The sequence below is a fragment of the Microcebus murinus genome, chromosome 25, assembly GCF_040939455.1.
Source record: "Microcebus murinus isolate Inina chromosome 25, M.murinus_Inina_mat1.0, whole genome shotgun sequence".
Classification (NCBI taxonomy): Eukaryota; Metazoa; Chordata; class Mammalia; order Primates; family Cheirogaleidae; genus Microcebus; species Microcebus murinus.
In genome coordinates this window covers 22,931,399-22,948,549 of record NC_134128.1, presented here as the reverse complement: position 1 = coordinate 22,948,549, position 17,151 = coordinate 22,931,399, and the positions used below count along the sequence as shown (strand labels likewise).

General features: G+C 45.1%; 1 protein-coding gene across 10 annotated transcripts in view; it reads left to right on the top strand.

Moving 5' to 3' along the window:
• Positions 1-14,585, top strand: part of TASOR2 (transcription activation suppressor family member 2) — a 74,007-nt gene extending 59,422 nt beyond the window's left edge. For all 10 annotated transcript variants that reach the window (XM_012741224.3, XM_012741231.3, XM_012741232.3 and 7 more), the window contains 7 exons: positions 375-4,145; positions 7,253-7,378; positions 8,517-8,670; positions 9,539-9,644; positions 12,788-12,969; positions 13,525-13,639; positions 13,898-14,585. In XM_012741224.3, the coding sequence (XP_012596678.1) occupies positions 375-4,145; positions 7,253-7,378; positions 8,517-8,670; positions 9,539-9,644; positions 12,788-12,969; positions 13,525-13,639; positions 13,898-13,901 (4,458 nt within the window). In that variant the 3' untranslated portion in view covers positions 13,902-14,585. The remainder of the gene's footprint in view (positions 1-374; positions 4,146-7,252; positions 7,379-8,516; positions 8,671-9,538; positions 9,645-12,787; positions 12,970-13,524; positions 13,640-13,897) is intronic.
• The last annotated feature ends 2,566 nt before the right edge of the window (positions 14,586-17,151 follow it).

Genomic DNA, 17,151 nt, shown 5'->3' with positions numbered 1-17,151 from the left:
GAGACAGAGTCTCGCTTTGTTGCCCAGGCTAGAGTGAGTGCCGTGACATCAGCTCACAGCAACCTCAAACTCCTGGGCTCAAGTGATCCTTCTGCCTCAGCCTCCCGAGTAGCTTGGGACTATAGGCATGCGCCACCATGCCTGGCTAATTTTTTTTCTATATATGTTTAGTTGTCCAATTAATCTTTCTATTTATAGTAGAGACGGGGTCTCGCTCTTGCTCAGGCTGGTTTTGAACTCCTGACCTCGAGCAATCCACCCACCTCAGCCTCCCAGAGTGCTAGGATTACAGGCGTGAGCCACTGCGCCCAGCCCCCATGTGTGATTATTTTTAAAAAATCAGATTCTGATTTTTTTCACTTTTGTCATTACAGGTAATTAGGGAAAAAGCTAAAGAAGACTCATCAGATAAACTAGAGACTTCTAATCTTGTGCTTTCTGGTATTGGAAGTACTGAAACTAACAGACCTTCTATTCCTGGTGAAGATGAAACCCTTCAGCTGTTAGACAGCACAAGGGTGGCTTCTTACAATGGTACTGTCACTCAAGCCACATTCACTGCGACTTACAATGGGATCAGCAGCCAGCCGGTTATGCGTCAGAAGTCTGTGTACAGCACCCTTGAAAACAAAGTTGATATTCTTCATGCACAAGTACAGACAAAATCAGGTGCTTTTCAGGACCTTCTCCAGCATGGCAGCCCCATAAGCAGTGAGTGCCAGCCTTCCTTTGAAGGGAAGGATGACAGTATGGGGTACGTAATGATTAATCTGGAACCCGTTACTTTCACTTTTGACAAAAATGCCTATGTACCGGTACAGACAGAAGTAGTAAATAGAGCTGATAAACCTACCACCTTTAATAAGGAGTTGATTAAACAAGTCTCACCTGCTGCAAATCTTAGACATCCTGTATCCACATTGGAAATGGCACCGACACGAGGTCTCAGGGACATTCCATCTCTAGCAGTATCAGGACAGAAGGGCACTCAGTACCTTTGTGTCTCCTCAGCAGGTCGAGAGATGCTTGATAAAGAAACGTGTTCCTTACAGAAAGAGGTGCCTCTTCCAGCCTCATCGCCCTCGGACGGTGCAGCGGTGATGGAGGCGTTATCGTTAGTTAGAGGCTCTGGTTATCCGGTACCCAGTGAAGAAATGAAGCTCTCTCAAGACTTCCTTCTGCAGACTCAGAGTCTCTGTGGCATATCTTCAGAAGAGGTGGCGGAGCCGACGCGGGTTGACGTAGACTCATCGTCAGCCTCCGCCACCTTGGAAAAGGCGTGTTCACTTAATTGCACTGTGTCAAGAAGTGGGACATCAGACAGCTCTTTAGGACTAAGCAAGCATGCCAGGAGTGATCTAAACAGTGAAATTGCGAATTTTGAGTCATTTAACTCAGTATTTATCAAACAAACCAGCCTGTCTGTGGATAGAGAGGAGGTCAGCCTAGAGTTATCAGAGGAAGATTCCGATATCGACTTGACTCTGACAATATCACCACCTACAAGTCCCAGAGAAGAAATGCCAGCTGGTGAGATGGAGCAAATTCAGGAGGGCCCATCATCAAATTTAGAGGATACAGCTGAAGAAACAGTTGAGCCAGAAGAGCTGCCTCTCACAGAAAACAGAGAAGTGAACTCAGCTGGTTATGTGTCTGTGTATCCTGCAGTATCAGAACCAGTTGAAAATAAGAAGACAAAAGGTGATAATTTGCAACCAGTTACTTTAATACTTTCTAAGGAAAACTGCACACTTGAGATTGCAGAGGAAATTAACGTGACTTCTGACTTTCCCTTTAATTCTCTAATTGAGGAAGTGTCACCAGCTTCCAGTCCTGACGCCCCTGTACCAGTTGAAGAGACGAGACCACTTCAGGCTGTGTCTCCATGTGCTTTAAGACTTCATGGTACACAGTATGCAAAGAGTAATGGATTCCCCCATTTTGAGTCGGGAGATGTAGGCATAGCAGAAAAAGAAAACTCTTTTGTCAGTCCTACCCGTCCAGTGGGACAAGATAACTTAACTCAGGTACAACAAATGCAGTTCTCTGCTGAAATGCCTCTAATGTTAACTAACCATCCAGGAAGAAAAGGTAGACTAACCCTTCCTGGTAATGTAACTGAGGAAGTCGTCCCAGGTGAGTGTGAGGAGAGTTTATCTTTCTCAGAAAAGATGCAGTGCTGTGGTGCAGAGTTATTAAACCAACCTGCCTTAGCTGCTGAATACAGAGGTGACTTCAAACTGTCTCTCGAAAAACCGGTGAAATCGGGAAATCCGTTCCAGCCAAAAAGTATAGAGAACAGAAATTTGGACTTAAAACATCTTGTCTTGGGGTCCAGTGAACTTCCATTTAATCCTAGAAAGGTTATTGAAAAGTCTTTGGGCATTAAAAACAATCTCTTTAACAGGGATGTGAAAACACACGAAGGCAGTTACCTGCAGAGTAAGTCCTTGAACCCCGCCTCAGTCGATGTAGCTTTCGCTACACAGGCACACATGCACTCAGAGATCCCAGCACTTGGTTCTTCCTCAGATCGTGCTCCATTGACCCATTATATAAGACCACTGAATGTAGAGCCAGGGTTTCAAACCCAGGAAATATCAGTAGTCAAAATGGCCAGTTTGCTTAAGAACAGTGAAACTGAAGCAAAGTTATATGAAGAAACCGTAGATCCAGGCACCGTTGACCCTCAATCGAACGCCACATCTTCAAAATGCGAACAAGAAGCAATCCACATGTTGCAGGATGTGTCACAGTGTGTAACAAAGGAGCTGATGAATGGTGGCATTTTCCCCATGTGTGCTGGTTCTTGCCAAGATACAGCAGACTTCAGTGACAATATTAATAAAGAGCCTTCTGCTTCCTTTGTTGCAGAGCCCTTTGAGCCTCCTGCTTGTGGAGTCTCTAAAGAGCACGTGGACCCTGAGAGGTCTGGTGAGGGGCTCGGGGCTGAGGCTGGGTCTGAAACCCTGGCCAGGGACGCAGAGGTCGGCATGAATTCAGACATGCATTATGAACCACTTTCTGCAGACTCTGATCTAGAACCTCTTGGTGACTGTGGAGATCCCAAATTAGACGTGGAAGACTCTTGCACCTTTAGAGGCGGTCACGCCAGGAGAAAAGATGCTGCCGAAGATGACTATGACTCTCTGATGAACTCTCATGGTAGTGATCACAAAGACTGGAGCTGCTCTAACCGGGTTCCAGGTGAGGAGAGGGACCTTCCTCCCAGGCACTGGGCCAGTGGATTAAAGAAGGAAGATAAGTGCGTGCCCTATTATATCCAAATCCCGGATCTCCAAGGAATCCCCAGAACTTACACCAACTTTACTATAACGAAAGAGTTCAAAGATACCACAAGAACTTTACACCGCCTGAAGAGGCACCCGAATTTCACTGCAAACTGTGGCCTGCTCAGCTCCTGGACAAGCACTTGGCAGGTGGCAGACGACCTAACCCAGAACACGTTAGACCTGGAGTACCTGCGTTTTGCACACAAGGTAAAAGAAACTGTGAAGGACGGGGACGCGCAGCCTCCTGCCTCCTCCGCTAGCGTCTTTGCAAGGGAGTCACCTCTGCAAATCGCCCTTGGACCCTTCCCCTTGACAAAAACGTGTGAGGCCCCCGTCCTGCGCCCTATGTGCAGGAGCAGAAGCCCCCTTCTGGTGACAGTTGTGCACTCAGACCCCAGACAGGGTCAGCATGGGAGAGGCCCCACGCCTGGCAATCTGGACAGCTTTTCCCCTTGTGGCCACGGTAGACATCTTTCCTGTTCTCCAAGAAACCACGCTGCCTCGTTCCACCTCAACAAACTGAAGTACAACAGCAACAGTACTTTGAAAGAATCTCGAAATGATATTTCACTTATTCTCAGTGAATATGCTGAGTTCAACAAGGTGATGATGAATAGCAGCCAGGCAGTCTTCCAAGATAAAGAATTAAACGTGGCTTCTGGAGAAGCCATGGGGCCTCGAGAGATGTATCTGTCTTGCCCGAGACAGTCGGCCTCCTACGAAGACATGATCACAGACCTGTGCACCAACCTGCACGTCAAACTGAAAAGTGTCATGAAAGAGGCTTGTAAAAGCACCTTCCTGTTCTACCTTGTTGAAACAGAAGACAAATCATTCTTTGTAAGAACAAAGGTAAAGTGCCAGCTTTTTCTTACGCTTTATATTAAGTGCTCTCTAATTTTAGTTTATTTGCACATAATAAATTCAGCATTCTTGGCTTCAAAAAGAAATCATGGTATGAGATGGTATTTGGGTTTCACAGCTCGGTGTTTATCTGCATCCTGAATGTTCTCCTATGAGGGCCTGTGCTGATAGTATACTCGAAGGTAGGTGTGATGTTCTCAATAAGGCCAATGAATAAATTTTCAAAAAAAAACTACCAGTAAACATGCCCATTTTCAAATGTAAATGTAACCCAATGTTAAAATACAGATTTTTCAAAAAATTTTTACCACCTGTGCTCCTCCATTAGTGGGGATAGTTGAGAGGGACCTCTTTTGGTTTGGGATGTATTTTTTTTTTTTTTTTAGACAGAGTCTCACTTTTGTTGCCCTGGCTAGAATGAGTGCCGTGGCATCAGCCTAGCTCACAGCAACCTCAAACTCCTGGGCTCAAGCGATCCTCCTGCCTCAGCCTCCCAAGTAGCTGGGACTACAGGCATGTACCACCATGCCCAGCTAATTTTTTGTATGTATATTTTTAGTTGGCCAATTAATTTCTTTCTATTTTTAGTAGAGACAGGGTCTCGCTCAGGATGGTTTCGAACTCCCAACCTCGAGCAATCCGCTCGCCTCGGCCTCCCAGAGTGCTAGGATTACAGGCGTGAGCCACCGCGCCCGGCCTGGGATGTATTTTTAAGAATTTGAATACGAGGAAAACTGATGTTCTAGTGAGTACATGGGTCTGCGTGTAAATGATGTAGCCGTGAGATCCTAGCTTGGGAAGAGCCAGATCTGCCTTCATTCACCATTAGCTTCTTCGTTTTATCCTCTCAGAATTTATTTTTCTTCAATTTAGGGTATAGACAGCATATTTTTTTAATTTTTTTAAATTTAAAATTCACATAAAGGTTGCAGAAATAGTACTCTTCATCCAGATCCCCCAATATTAACATTTCTGAACCATTTGCAAATGTGTTGCGCACAGTGTCCTGTTACTATTACCTGAGCACAGGAGTACTCTGCTGTATAGTCACCACAGCCTCCAAGTCAGGAAATTAGCCTTCACCCAACATGACCGTCTGCGCCGCCAACTTTAGCGTGGTTCCAGGATCACAAGTGTGTGTATTTGTCTTCAGTCCTGAATTCCTCTTGTCATCCCTTTCATGATCTTGACAGTTTTGAAGACTGTGGGCCAGTCATTTGGTAGAATTTCCTTCAGTTTGTGTTCGTGTGTTGTTTTCCTCCTGATTTGTGCGTTTTCGGGAAGAACACCCAGACATGTGATGCGTGCTCTTTTCAGTGTGTCGTGCCAGGGGGCACCTAGTGTTGATTTGTCCCTTTACAGGTTTATTTTTCTGAAAGGGTTATCTCTTTCATTAACGTTCAGGTCCCAGACCCAGCCAGGGACTGGAGTCCCTTTCAGCTGGCTTCTCTGTCCTCTTGACAAAATCCCCATGATCTTCGGGCACTTCCTTGCTTTGTGGTGTAACGTGATGTTGCAGGCTTATCTTGTATTTTCTCTGCCCTGGCCTTGAACAAGATTGGCTTTTGTTTTTTGGAGACAGTGTCTTGCTATCGCCCAGGCTGGAGTGCAAAGGCATGGTCATAGCTTACCACAGCCTCAAACTCCTGGCCTCAAGCCACCCTCCTGCCTTAGCCTCCTGCGTAGCTGAGACTACATTCTCATACCACCACACCCAGCTAATCTTTTTTATTTTTAATAGCGGTGTATCACTTTGCTCAGGCTAGTCTCAAACTCCTGACCTCTTGTGATCCTCCCACCCTAGCCTCCTGAGTAGCTGAGACTATAGGCGTGAGCCACTGTGCCTGACCTGTATTGTTGCTATAGTCACAAACACTTGTTTCCTTCTATTAATTGGCTCCTACTGTGTGTCATTTAAATCATTAAATGATTTTTCCCAAATTTGTGGAATCTGCTCTTTAGCATACCTGGTTTTTGTTCACTGCCAAAGATCCTTTGTTCTCCAATGTTCTTAGGAAATGGTTGCTGGGTTTGGTTTGTATTCCCTGTAGTCTTTATTCCAAGTTCCTTGCCATGTTAGTAAGCTGAAAATATAAAGTATTGAAAGGCCTTCAGTCTTTCTAAAACTGCTTGGCCTCCAAGAGCAATCTGGAAGTAAGTTTTTCTTTTTTTACCTTATATTAATTAACCAAGCAAAATTAACTTTATCCTGTAGTCTGGCATGTGCTGGATTGAGTCTGGCATCAACCCAGTTAGCATCTTGGCCACACACCTGTTTTGCCACAATGAGCAAAAAATACTTGGTTTCTTCCTGCTCCCATCTTCTCAAAAGTAATGAAGCAATAATCTTAGTTCTCACTTCCTTTCCAGATCAAGTGGTGATTTTCATGTAGAAAAGAGATCGTAGCAATGCTAGATTTTATTTGTAGCGAGAGTACTATTACTTTGCTTGTTTTCATGGTGAATGTATTGTTTCATGATAAAATTTTATCATATGGCCATTATTTACAACAGATAACAAATGTACAAAAGTAAAACTAATTTTCTTTTCCTTTCTTTTTGTTGAGACAGTCTCGCTCTGTTGCCCAGGTTAGAGTGCAGTGGAGTCATCATAGGTCACTGTAACCTCAAGTGATCCTCCTGCCTGAGCCTCCTAAAGTGCTAGGATTACAGGCGTGAGCCACCCCTCCCATACATTTTAAGTGATAAATTTAAAATAGCTAAAATTTGAATTTTTTCAAGATCCAAGGAAACAGACTAAAGTAACACTTTACTTTTGTAAAGGAATAAATGATGGTGGTTTTTCATATAACAATGAACATCCACATGAAACCCAGCAGAAACTCTGAATCCTTGAGATAGAAATGTAATGTCAAAATCACAAGGGAAGGCAGGGTTAAGGAATTTCTTCAGCTGTTAACGTAACCCAGGGTATCAGGGAGCTGCTCTGAGTGGCAGTAGCAGACTGCTTCCACCAGCTCCTGCTAGCCACATGCAGTTAAACCACAGCACCTGTCTTAGTCAAGACCAAGGGACTGCCGAGTCTCGAAAACCAGTCCCCAGTGATGCTAAAGGGCTGTTTGTAAATCTTCTAGAACATTCTGAGGAAGGGGGGCCATACAGACATCGAACCTGAGCACTTCTGTCAAGCTTTTCACAGAGAGGATGACACACTAATAATCATCATCAGAAATGAAGATATAGCATCACATTTGCATCAAGTAGGTTTGGAAATAATCTTTCGTACAATTGTTCTGTAACAGTCAGACTCGGCGCCATCACTGCCTGTCCTGCGTAGGGGAGACGCTAACGCAGAGGTTACTGCTGGGCCATTACGTGGGGACAGTGGGACCCAGGTGTGCGCTATGGGGCACTATAATGTACCCGGGCATTTCTAGGGCAGAGTATGTTGCAGAGAGCTAAGAAAATATCTTAACCAAGGGAGAACCACAAAAAGTGAGAGAATGCTAAATTTTCTCACCTGCAATCATTTGATGTTTAACAATAATAAATTTTGCTTTAACCACTTCGGTACGGTGCTCACCGGCCGTGAAGCCTTGCCCACAGCCTGCACTCAGTCCGCACGATAGTTTGTGCTGTGCATTGACAACAAATCCATTTTGCCCTTCTGTGATGAGGAAAGCTTGAAAGCACTGAAAGCTTGTTTAACTTTGCAGGCAGCTTTACTTGTAATGTAAATCAGAATAGGTAACATAGACATATGTTTCCATTATGTTATTTTTAAATGTTCACAATTTTACTTTCATAAATGAAAAATTAGAAAAGTCATACCACGCCTGTTGGCTAAAGTCGACACCTGGCTGTGCGAGTTCATCTGTGGCTGTCGACTATAGTTGGCACTGGTACTGAAGTGGTTAAAAGGACTGGTGAAAATTTTAACTCTGTTATATTTGCCTACTGGTTGAATAGAAGTCATTGCTTGTCAGGGAGACCCGACTGACTAGGTGTGTGATCCCACACTGTCAGTGGGTGGCCCGAGCCCGACAGTGCTGGCACCCACATGTGAGCTGGAGACAGGGAGCGACAGTGGGATTAGGTGGCTGGACTGGTGACTTCAGGTCCCCAAAACCTCATGTGTGCTCTTCCCTCACCAATTATTTCCACCCTATGGGAGTCTTAGAGACTTCTTCCTAATTAATTTGATGAGTTTGCAGCCACCAGTGATGAGCAGAGTGGACATTGCTTATGTGGGGCAGACTCACCCATCCGCAATCTGGGTTTTAAAAGTATTTGCAGCTGTTCCTGAGCCTTGAAACCCTTGGGTAAAAAAGTGAGGGAAGTTTTAGGAAAACATGCTCCGTGAACCTGTCTCCATGAGGGTCCTCCCATGTTGGACAGATTCCGTCGTTGCTGAAGCTGAAGCATTTCCCCAGCGTCATCTTTGCTGGCGTCGACAGCCCCGGCGACGTTCTCAATCACACCTACCAAGAGCTGTTCCGTGCGGGAGGCTTTGTGATATCAGACGACGAGATACTAGAAGCCCTAACCTTAGGTTGGTCTTGTGTTTTCCTTCCTTGTTTCTTTCTTTGAAGTCTATTCAGATCGGTTTCTCCTCACTCGGTGGCCCAAGTATTATTTCATTAAAAAAAAAAATCAAACTCCAGAATGTCACTTGCTGCCTACTGAGGCTTGATTTCTGCCGTCCGCTGTGCTGGGCTCTTTCGTGTGGAGGACAGACCCTGGGAGAGAGCGATCTTAACCCGAGTTCCTCCCTCTCAGCAGTGCAGCCAAACTCCTGTTCATGCAAATTCAACATTTTTATTGTATTTGACTCCTTCACTTGCCAAGTCAAGTCAGCTACATATTAAATTTTTTCTTCAGCCTTCATTTCTGATGGCATCACCCCTGCCACCTTGTTGATGCCACCTGAAATCTCTAAATGGCTACTAAAAGTCACCTCGATTAATCATCTGTTTGAAAACTCACATGGAATTTACTTCTTTTGGGGCAGACACTTGTGTGTACAATGCAAACTTGCCCCAGCTCTGATCACGTTTGAAATGGATACCCTGTGGGTCAGAGGAAGCGTGGACCTTCCCCAGTGTGAATTCTCCATGGAAACTGGGACTAGAAAATATTTGTAGGTCCCAAATATTAGAAACTTCAGCGTCCCTTTTCTCTGCCACGATGGGCCTCCTGCTTCTCTCCCGTCACGCAGTTGGTGCACAGAGCCTGCTGCGGCTCGGCTGTACGCGCCAGCAGGTGGGCTGGGCAGCGGGCCCTCGGCTGGGGCGCACGTGGCAGTGATAGCGCATGCTCTACTGCGAGCCTTTTTTTTTTTTTTAACAAATAATTACTTTGCATGAGCCATAGGAACCCCACAGCACACCTCATCTTGCCAAACCTATTCTATTCTGTAGTTCAGCTGAAGGAAATTGTGAAAATCCTGGACAAACTAAACGGAAATGGAAGATGGAAGTGGTTGCTTCACTACAGGGAAAACAAAAAGCTGAAGGAAGATGTGCGGTAAGGACTTTCCGTGGCGGGGCGGGGACTGGGCCGTCCTGTGCTGTGACCAGTGCGCTCCAGGCGCTACCACCGGCCGGGCCCTGCCGGGCGGAACCTCCACGCAGGGTGCTGCTGGGTTTTGTTTCTGTAGCAGGCCTTTCAGTGGAAGCAGCCGGGTGTTGTGGCCATAGGCAATAGCTTGAGGCATGTGCTTCTCTAGACTAATAGAAAGGGGCCAAAGTTTTGTAGTTCATACTACTATGAACTATAAAAATTATGTTGAACTATGGGCTTGCTCCATTAATGCCTTTTTTTTTTTTTTTTGGATACTTAATCATATAAGAAGTTATCGCGGTGGGAAGAATCTATCATTAATTCAGCCAGGCACATCCTGGTCCCACCAACTGGGGAGGCTGAGGCAGGAGGATTGCTTGACCCCAAAAGTTCAAGTCCAGTCTGGGCAATGTAGCAAGACCCTATCTCTAAAATAGAAATAATTAAAATCGAGGGACTGTAAGTAGGCAAACCTCCTTAAATCTAAACCTGTGATTTATAAAAACTTTTTTCATTCCTTGGATGAAGAGACTTATGGGGCCTGTGGGAGGTTTTCACATCAAAGACGCAGAGAGGGGAGGAGTCAGGAGGGAGCGTAGACTTTCAGAGCTGTTCGTGCTTCCCAACTCGAGTCTCTCCCTGGGAGGCAGGTAGCCGATTCCCGCGTGATGACACAGAAGTTGGAGCACACAGACAGACTTGAGCAGGGTGAGCCCAGGCAGCAGTTCTGCTGAGCTGAGCGCTCAGCTCTGAAAGACGGCTGTTCTGCCACGCGGCTTTCTCCCAAGCTGAAGTTGTGCGTGTGACCTTCAGAACAGAATTTCAGGAAGGGCTTTCTCTTGGGAAGGGAACGAGAAAAAAGCACGGAGCCTTGTCAGGAAGATGAGGGTGCGGAGGCTTTGGCAGGTCAAGGGTGTCCTCAAGAGGTCAGAGGACTTTGTCTTCAGTAATAACTAGACAAGGACCTTAAAGCCCTGAGGTGCCACAGCACAACTAGAAAATAAATATAAATTAAAATGTAGCATTTCTGGTACCTTAGGTAAACAGAAATACAGGCACGCATTGATGGTGGTAAGTTCTGAGGAATTCATCATTAGGCGATTTTGTCCTTGTGCGAACATCATAGGGTGTACTTAGACAACCCTACCACGCGGTGTAGCAGCCACGGTCCCCCAGCCTGTTGCTCCTGGGCCACAGCCTATGCAGCATGTTCCTGGGCTCACTCCTGCAGGCACCTGCGACACAGTGGCATTCATGCACATAAATGTAGAACGGTCACGATAAAAATATGTTATCAATATCCTATGTGGCAGCCGGGCGGGGTGGCTCACACCTGTAATCCTAGCACTCTGGGAGGCCGAGGCGGGCGGATTGCTCAACGTCAGGAGTTCGAAACCAGCCTGCGCAAGAGCAAGACCCCCATCTCTACTATAAATAGAAAGAAATGGCTAATATACATAGAAAAAATTAGCTGGGCATGGTGGCACATGCCTGTAGTCCCAGCTACTCGGGAGGCTGAGGCAGGAGGATCGCTTGAGCCCAGGAGTTTGAGGTTGCTGTGAGCTAGGCTGACGCCACGGCACTCATTCTAGCCTGGGCAACAAAGCGAGACTGTCTTAAAAAAAAAAAAAAAAAAAATCTTATGTGGCTGCTGTTGTGTATGTGGTTCGTCTTTGACCAAAACATGGTTTTAGGGTGCATGGCTGTACCTTGTATTGCTGCTGGCTAGCATTGCAATCTGGTCTTCAAATTATTCCAGTCTGGCTTTATGTAACAGGCATATTGAGACCTCATTAGAAAACTCACAACAACCTAAGTGCGTTTTTTTGTTTTGTTTTTTCTTTTGAGACAATCTCACCCTGTCTCCCAGGCTAGAGTGCGGTGACCATCATCCATCCTATCTCACAGCAACCTCAAACTGGGCTTAACCAACCCTCCTGCCTCCCAAGTCACGTGCCACCATGCCCAGCTAACTTTTCTATATTTGGGGGAAGGAGGGGGGTCTCACTCTTGCTCAGGCTGGTCTCCAACTCCTGAGCTCAAGCTCTCCTCCTACCTAGGCCTCCCAGAGTGCCAGGATTATAGGTGTGAATCACTGCACCTGGCCCACAACTAGCTTTTAAAAACCACTATTTCTACAAAGGTGTTCATAGCCCCAGGTGGTTATCATTAATTGCAAAACCAACCTCAATCCATCTCTAGGTAAATATGAAAAACATATGTTTAATGACAAGAGTTGGTATCAAGACCAAAAACAAAACTCTCGTGTGTGTGTGTGTGTGTGTATATATATATATATCAGGAAAAGCCTGGAGGGAGCTCCCTCATCAGGTGGTGATAAGTGTGTCTCTAGCGTTGTGGGACATGTGTTATTTGGTTTTTCTTCAAGCAGGAGAAAGGATGTGGCTGGAGAGGCAGATGCAGAGATGGTAAAAGTTAAACAGTGAGACAAAGATCCATTTTCCTCTTAAGAAAGAATAGCTGCTGCTACCTCATTTTAATGAAGTTAGTGATTATCTGCTCACAAGGCATGATAATAGAAGTTTTAAGAGACTCATTGCTATATAACCAGCAGTAAGGTCCACAGGAAAGTCATGCAAGGTTTGGCACACTACATGGTTTCTGTGGTAATGGATGAGTACATGATGTCCCTCTTTCTTAGAATGAGGCCCATGTTTTTTTGTGGTTTTTTTTTGTTTTTTTTTAAATCGAGACAGAGTCTCACTTTGTTGCCCAGGCTAGAGAGTGCCGTGGCATCAGCCTAGCTCACACCAACCTCAAACTTCTGGGCTCAAGCAATCCTCCTGCCTCAGCCTCCCGGAGAGTAGCTGGGACTACAGGCATGTGCCACCATGCCCAGCTGATTTTTCTTTCTATTTATAGTAGAGACAGGGTCTCACTCAGGCTGGTTTTGAACTCCTGACCTAGAGCAATCTACCCGCCTCGGCCTTCCAGAGTGAAGCAACTCATTTGCAGTATAGTTAAATCCAGGAGGCTGGGTTTGTCATAAAAATACTGAAAATTAGGAATTAGTAAAAAAAAAAAAAAAAAACTCATAAGCTTACACAATCTAAATTTGGTTATTAATATTCCTATATATTTTCCAGGGTGGATTCAACTGCACATAAAAAGAACATAATACTGAAGTCTTATCAGAGTGCAAATATCATTGAATTGCTTCACTATCACCAGTGTGACTCCCGGTCATCAACAAAGGCAGACATTTTGAAATGTTTGATAAACCTACAAATTCAGCATATTGATGCCAGGTTTGCTGTGTTCCTGACAGGTAATGCACAGCCTGAGTTCCACCCGACCGTCACTGCTCAGTTAACGCCGCACTAGGCCAGCTCTAGGAACGTCTGTCCGAGTAGTCACTGGATACCTAACATACAGTATTGTCACCCCTTGAGTACCAGGATCACCCAGTCCACAAATGCTCGAGTCCTTCCCGTGGAGTGGCATTGGCATATGACCTACACACGCTCCCACACCCAGAAATTATCTCCAGATCACTTCTGACACCTGGCACAAAGTCGTTCACACTGGGTCGGGATCTGGGCCTCTGCCCGACAGCCCAGAGCGACCTGCTGCCAGGTGTGCCTTGACGTGGACATGGCGGGGCTGTCTACTCTTCTAGTTTTTTCTGTAATCTTAACTAGGTGTTTTTAAGCAACTGTGGGTGGTCACGCATCAGTGGTTTTCAGTACTCCTCCCCACCTCCCGACAGAGGCGGCTGCTGCCAGACCTTCACATCTTTTTCTCTCCCCATCCCCATATTATCAGGGTGTTCCATATAGATTTTAATAAAAGGGGCTTTTAACCAAAAAATTCTTTCTCACAGACAAGCCTACTATCTCCAGAGAAGTCTTTGAAAATAGTGGGATCCTTGTTACAGATGTAAATAACTTCATAGAAAATATACAAGAAGTAGCAGCTCCCTTTAGGAGTAGCTATTGGTAAGAATACTTTTTATGTAACTCCCATGTGGGTTGGAATTGCTAACAGATAAAACTGTTCATGATATATCATGCTATAAATTTAAATTTTATTTAGAAAAGTGTAACGTTTGGCATAAAAGAGAATTCCTGCAGTATCACTAATGAAATAACCAACTGCCTTCACATGACTGCATATAACCTTCCCCGTTATATATATATAGCATATGTCTGCGTCATTTTGATTTAAAAATGTAATTATCAATTTTGTTTCTTCAGGTGATTCAACTCCAGCTTGCCTAGACTTGGAAGATGCCAACAACAAATTATCTTCCCTTTTCTTTGGAAAACTTTGATACACATGAACAGTCTTCTCATATTTGAAAGATTAATGTTCTGCAACGTGGAAAGTCCTTCGTCTTTCATTTGTGTTTGGCTAAAATGTCTGACTTCAAAGTAGTTGTCCATTGGCTTTGGGTTGCAGTGTTAATAAGTATTTTAAATTACTTTCATTTGAAACAGGATGTCTTCAAAGCTATTAATTGAGCTTAACATTGTTTTATCACACACCTAGTTGGAGCAAAAATAAGTCTATTTCCACAAATAGCTTTGTTTTTGCATGTTAGAAAGGCATACATAGTGCACGTTATGATCTGTTTCAAACGTTTTACCACCCTTTATAAAAACTATCAAATGGTTTTATTTGCTATTATACAAGCAACACTACATAAAGACATTTTTCCTAAATGGTACACATTTATAAACTCATTTTTTTTGTAAATACTGTACTACAAAACCAACTTTCTGAGGAAAAAATAATCATTTATTTATGATATTAGAAATAATTTCTACTGTAATCTTTAAAACGCAAAACCAAGTAAAGTTTGTAAGATACATAGTATCTATTTGGAGCAAAGGTTTTTGTAACTAATTTGTTTCACTTTTTTTAATAAAGAACTAAAAATCATTCAACTGTTCGTGCAGTGATTTTTATAGGAATAATTTAACTTGTATGGATGCCTTAGATTCCGTTGGTCTAGTTATCACAGACTTGTTTCCGAAGGTACACTGAACAGCAAATTACAGGAGGAGGAAATTCAAAAGTCATTCAACACAGGGGGCAGAGGAAGATGGCGGACAAGAAACACCGCCAGACAGAGTGTCTCTGCAAAAAAGACAGATTCTAGAAGAAATTAGAAGCAGCAAGCAGAAGAGCATGCAGCGGACCAGGGTCGGAAGGAGGGGTACTGGAGACTACGAGAGACTCCACAGGAGAAGGGTTGTGGAGGAGAACTGGAAGCAGAGACCACCTGAGTAGCCTGGAGACCAGCAGCAAGGTAAGGTGGAGCGGTAACTCTCCCCTCCCTTGCATCTCAGACTCCTGGTGGGCTCTCCAGCGGTTGGAGAGAGCTGCGGACACCAGCCCAGAGATGGCCACTGCCAGTGAGCAGTAAGCCTGTAGCAGACATGGAACCAGGCTTCCCACTCCCTCGGGCACCTCCGTCCACAGACCTAAGCCACACGGCAGGCGCCATATTGCCTCGTTCTCCCCTCCCCCGTCCCTATCCCCGGCTGCTGAGAGGGACAATATAGCCTCCAGGCGTAGGCATCTCCAGGGGATGGGACCTTCCCTTTTGGGGCCCTTCAGCTGACTGAGGGGTACTCATACAGTGAGCTCCCTACCTGCCAGCCCTCCTAGGTGCTGCCGGCACAGTGATTCCAGGAGAACGGAACAGACGCTGAGGGACATCGACCCAGCTCGGGCTCCCCGCAGGTGAATTGGGACTGGCACTCCTCTCCTTCAGGGGCAGGATCAGCGTGCTTGAGGCCAACCCTCTTCCCAAGTGGGGGCCGTGTGCCAGCCCAGGCTGCGTTCTTGCACAGGGAACCTCCTGGCCAGCATCACAGCCAGAGGAGACCCGGTGGCATGAAGTCTGGCCTGCTGGCAGAGGCCCAGAAGCCGCAGAGTTGGGGAGGGTGGAGTGAGGCCCGCCCCAGACTGCGAGTCTCAGACACCCCCCCCCCCGAACACACACACACTGACTGAGCGGGGCCATTCCAGCCCCCTGGCAGCTAGAACAGAACTTTGACCCCTGCTAACGGCATTGCTGGTGCCTGAGGGCAGGCTTACCCAACCCAGCTCTGCCCAGACAAGCCCTCACTAATAAGGGGGAGAGAAGGACACACCTGGAAGTCCAAGGGCCCCACTGACCACCTGAGGCACTAGAGTGCCTCTCTAGAGGAACAAGAGCTGGTAACAGGTCAGAAAAACAACAGTGTAGCCTGTTCCTCCAAGCAAGTGCCACCTACTGACAGTAGATGCCTTAAAAAGGTGTGCAAAATGTCCTCCCTGACTCATAGTACAGGGTGTGGTCGACTCTCACCCACAAACGCCACCTACTGGCTCAGGGTCTAAAACAGGGCGTGTCATTATCCAAATGAAAACGTAAAAGTAAAAAGCAACAACTGATCCAGGGGGGGAAGAAATCAGCGAAGGAACTCTGGAAATATTAAGTCTCAAACAGAAAGCACACCCCCAAAGAGAACACTAGCCCCTTAGAAATGGACATCAACCAAAATCAGACCACTAAAATGACAGAAGAAGAATTTCAAACATGAATCACATGAAAATTCAACGATTTGCAAGAAAAACTGGATAACCAACACAAAACCCAAAAAGATTCTAGGACCTGGAACAAAAATTCAAAGAAATTGAAATAATAAAAATCAAACCGAACTCCTAGAAATGAAGACTCAATTCAGGGAACTACAAAACACAATGGAAAGCCTCAAGAACATGGTAGATCAGAGATTGAAGATAACACCTTCCAATTAAATAAGTCAGTCACAGAGACAGAGCAGAGAAACAAGAGACAAGAGAGAAGCCTATAATAGATGTGGGATTATGTGAAGAAACCTAATGTGAGGGTCATAGGGTTATGAGAAGGGGAAGAAGAAAAACACTCAAGGGTTAGATAATCTATTTGAAGATATAAAAGAAGAAAAATTTCCCAGGCCTTGCTAAAAATCTCTATATACAAGTTCAATAAGCTCAAAGGACCCCTGGAGATTCAATGCAAACAGGGAGACATCACCACATGCAGTCATCAGACTGACCAAAATATCAACTAAAGAGGCCCTTCTACGAGCTGTAAGACAAAAGAAACAAGTAACATACAAAGGAAAGCCAATCGAAATAATGCCAGACTAATCTACTGAAACAGTAAAAGCAAGGAGAGACTGGGGCCCCCTTCTCACTCTTCTGAAACAGAACAATGCCCAGCCTAGAATCTTAGCTTTGCAGGGAATAAGTTTTGTATATGAAGGAGAAATCAAGACATTCTCAGACAAGACATTCTCAGATAAGCAATGACTGAGGGAATTCACCAAGACAAGACCAGCCCTTCAAGAAGTACTCAAAACAGTGTTATCCACGGATCAGCACAATAAAAACTCACGAATGTAAATCTACTCAAAGCTAAAGATCAAAGGCCAGATACCACAATGGCTCAAGAGAGAAAACAAAGCAACAA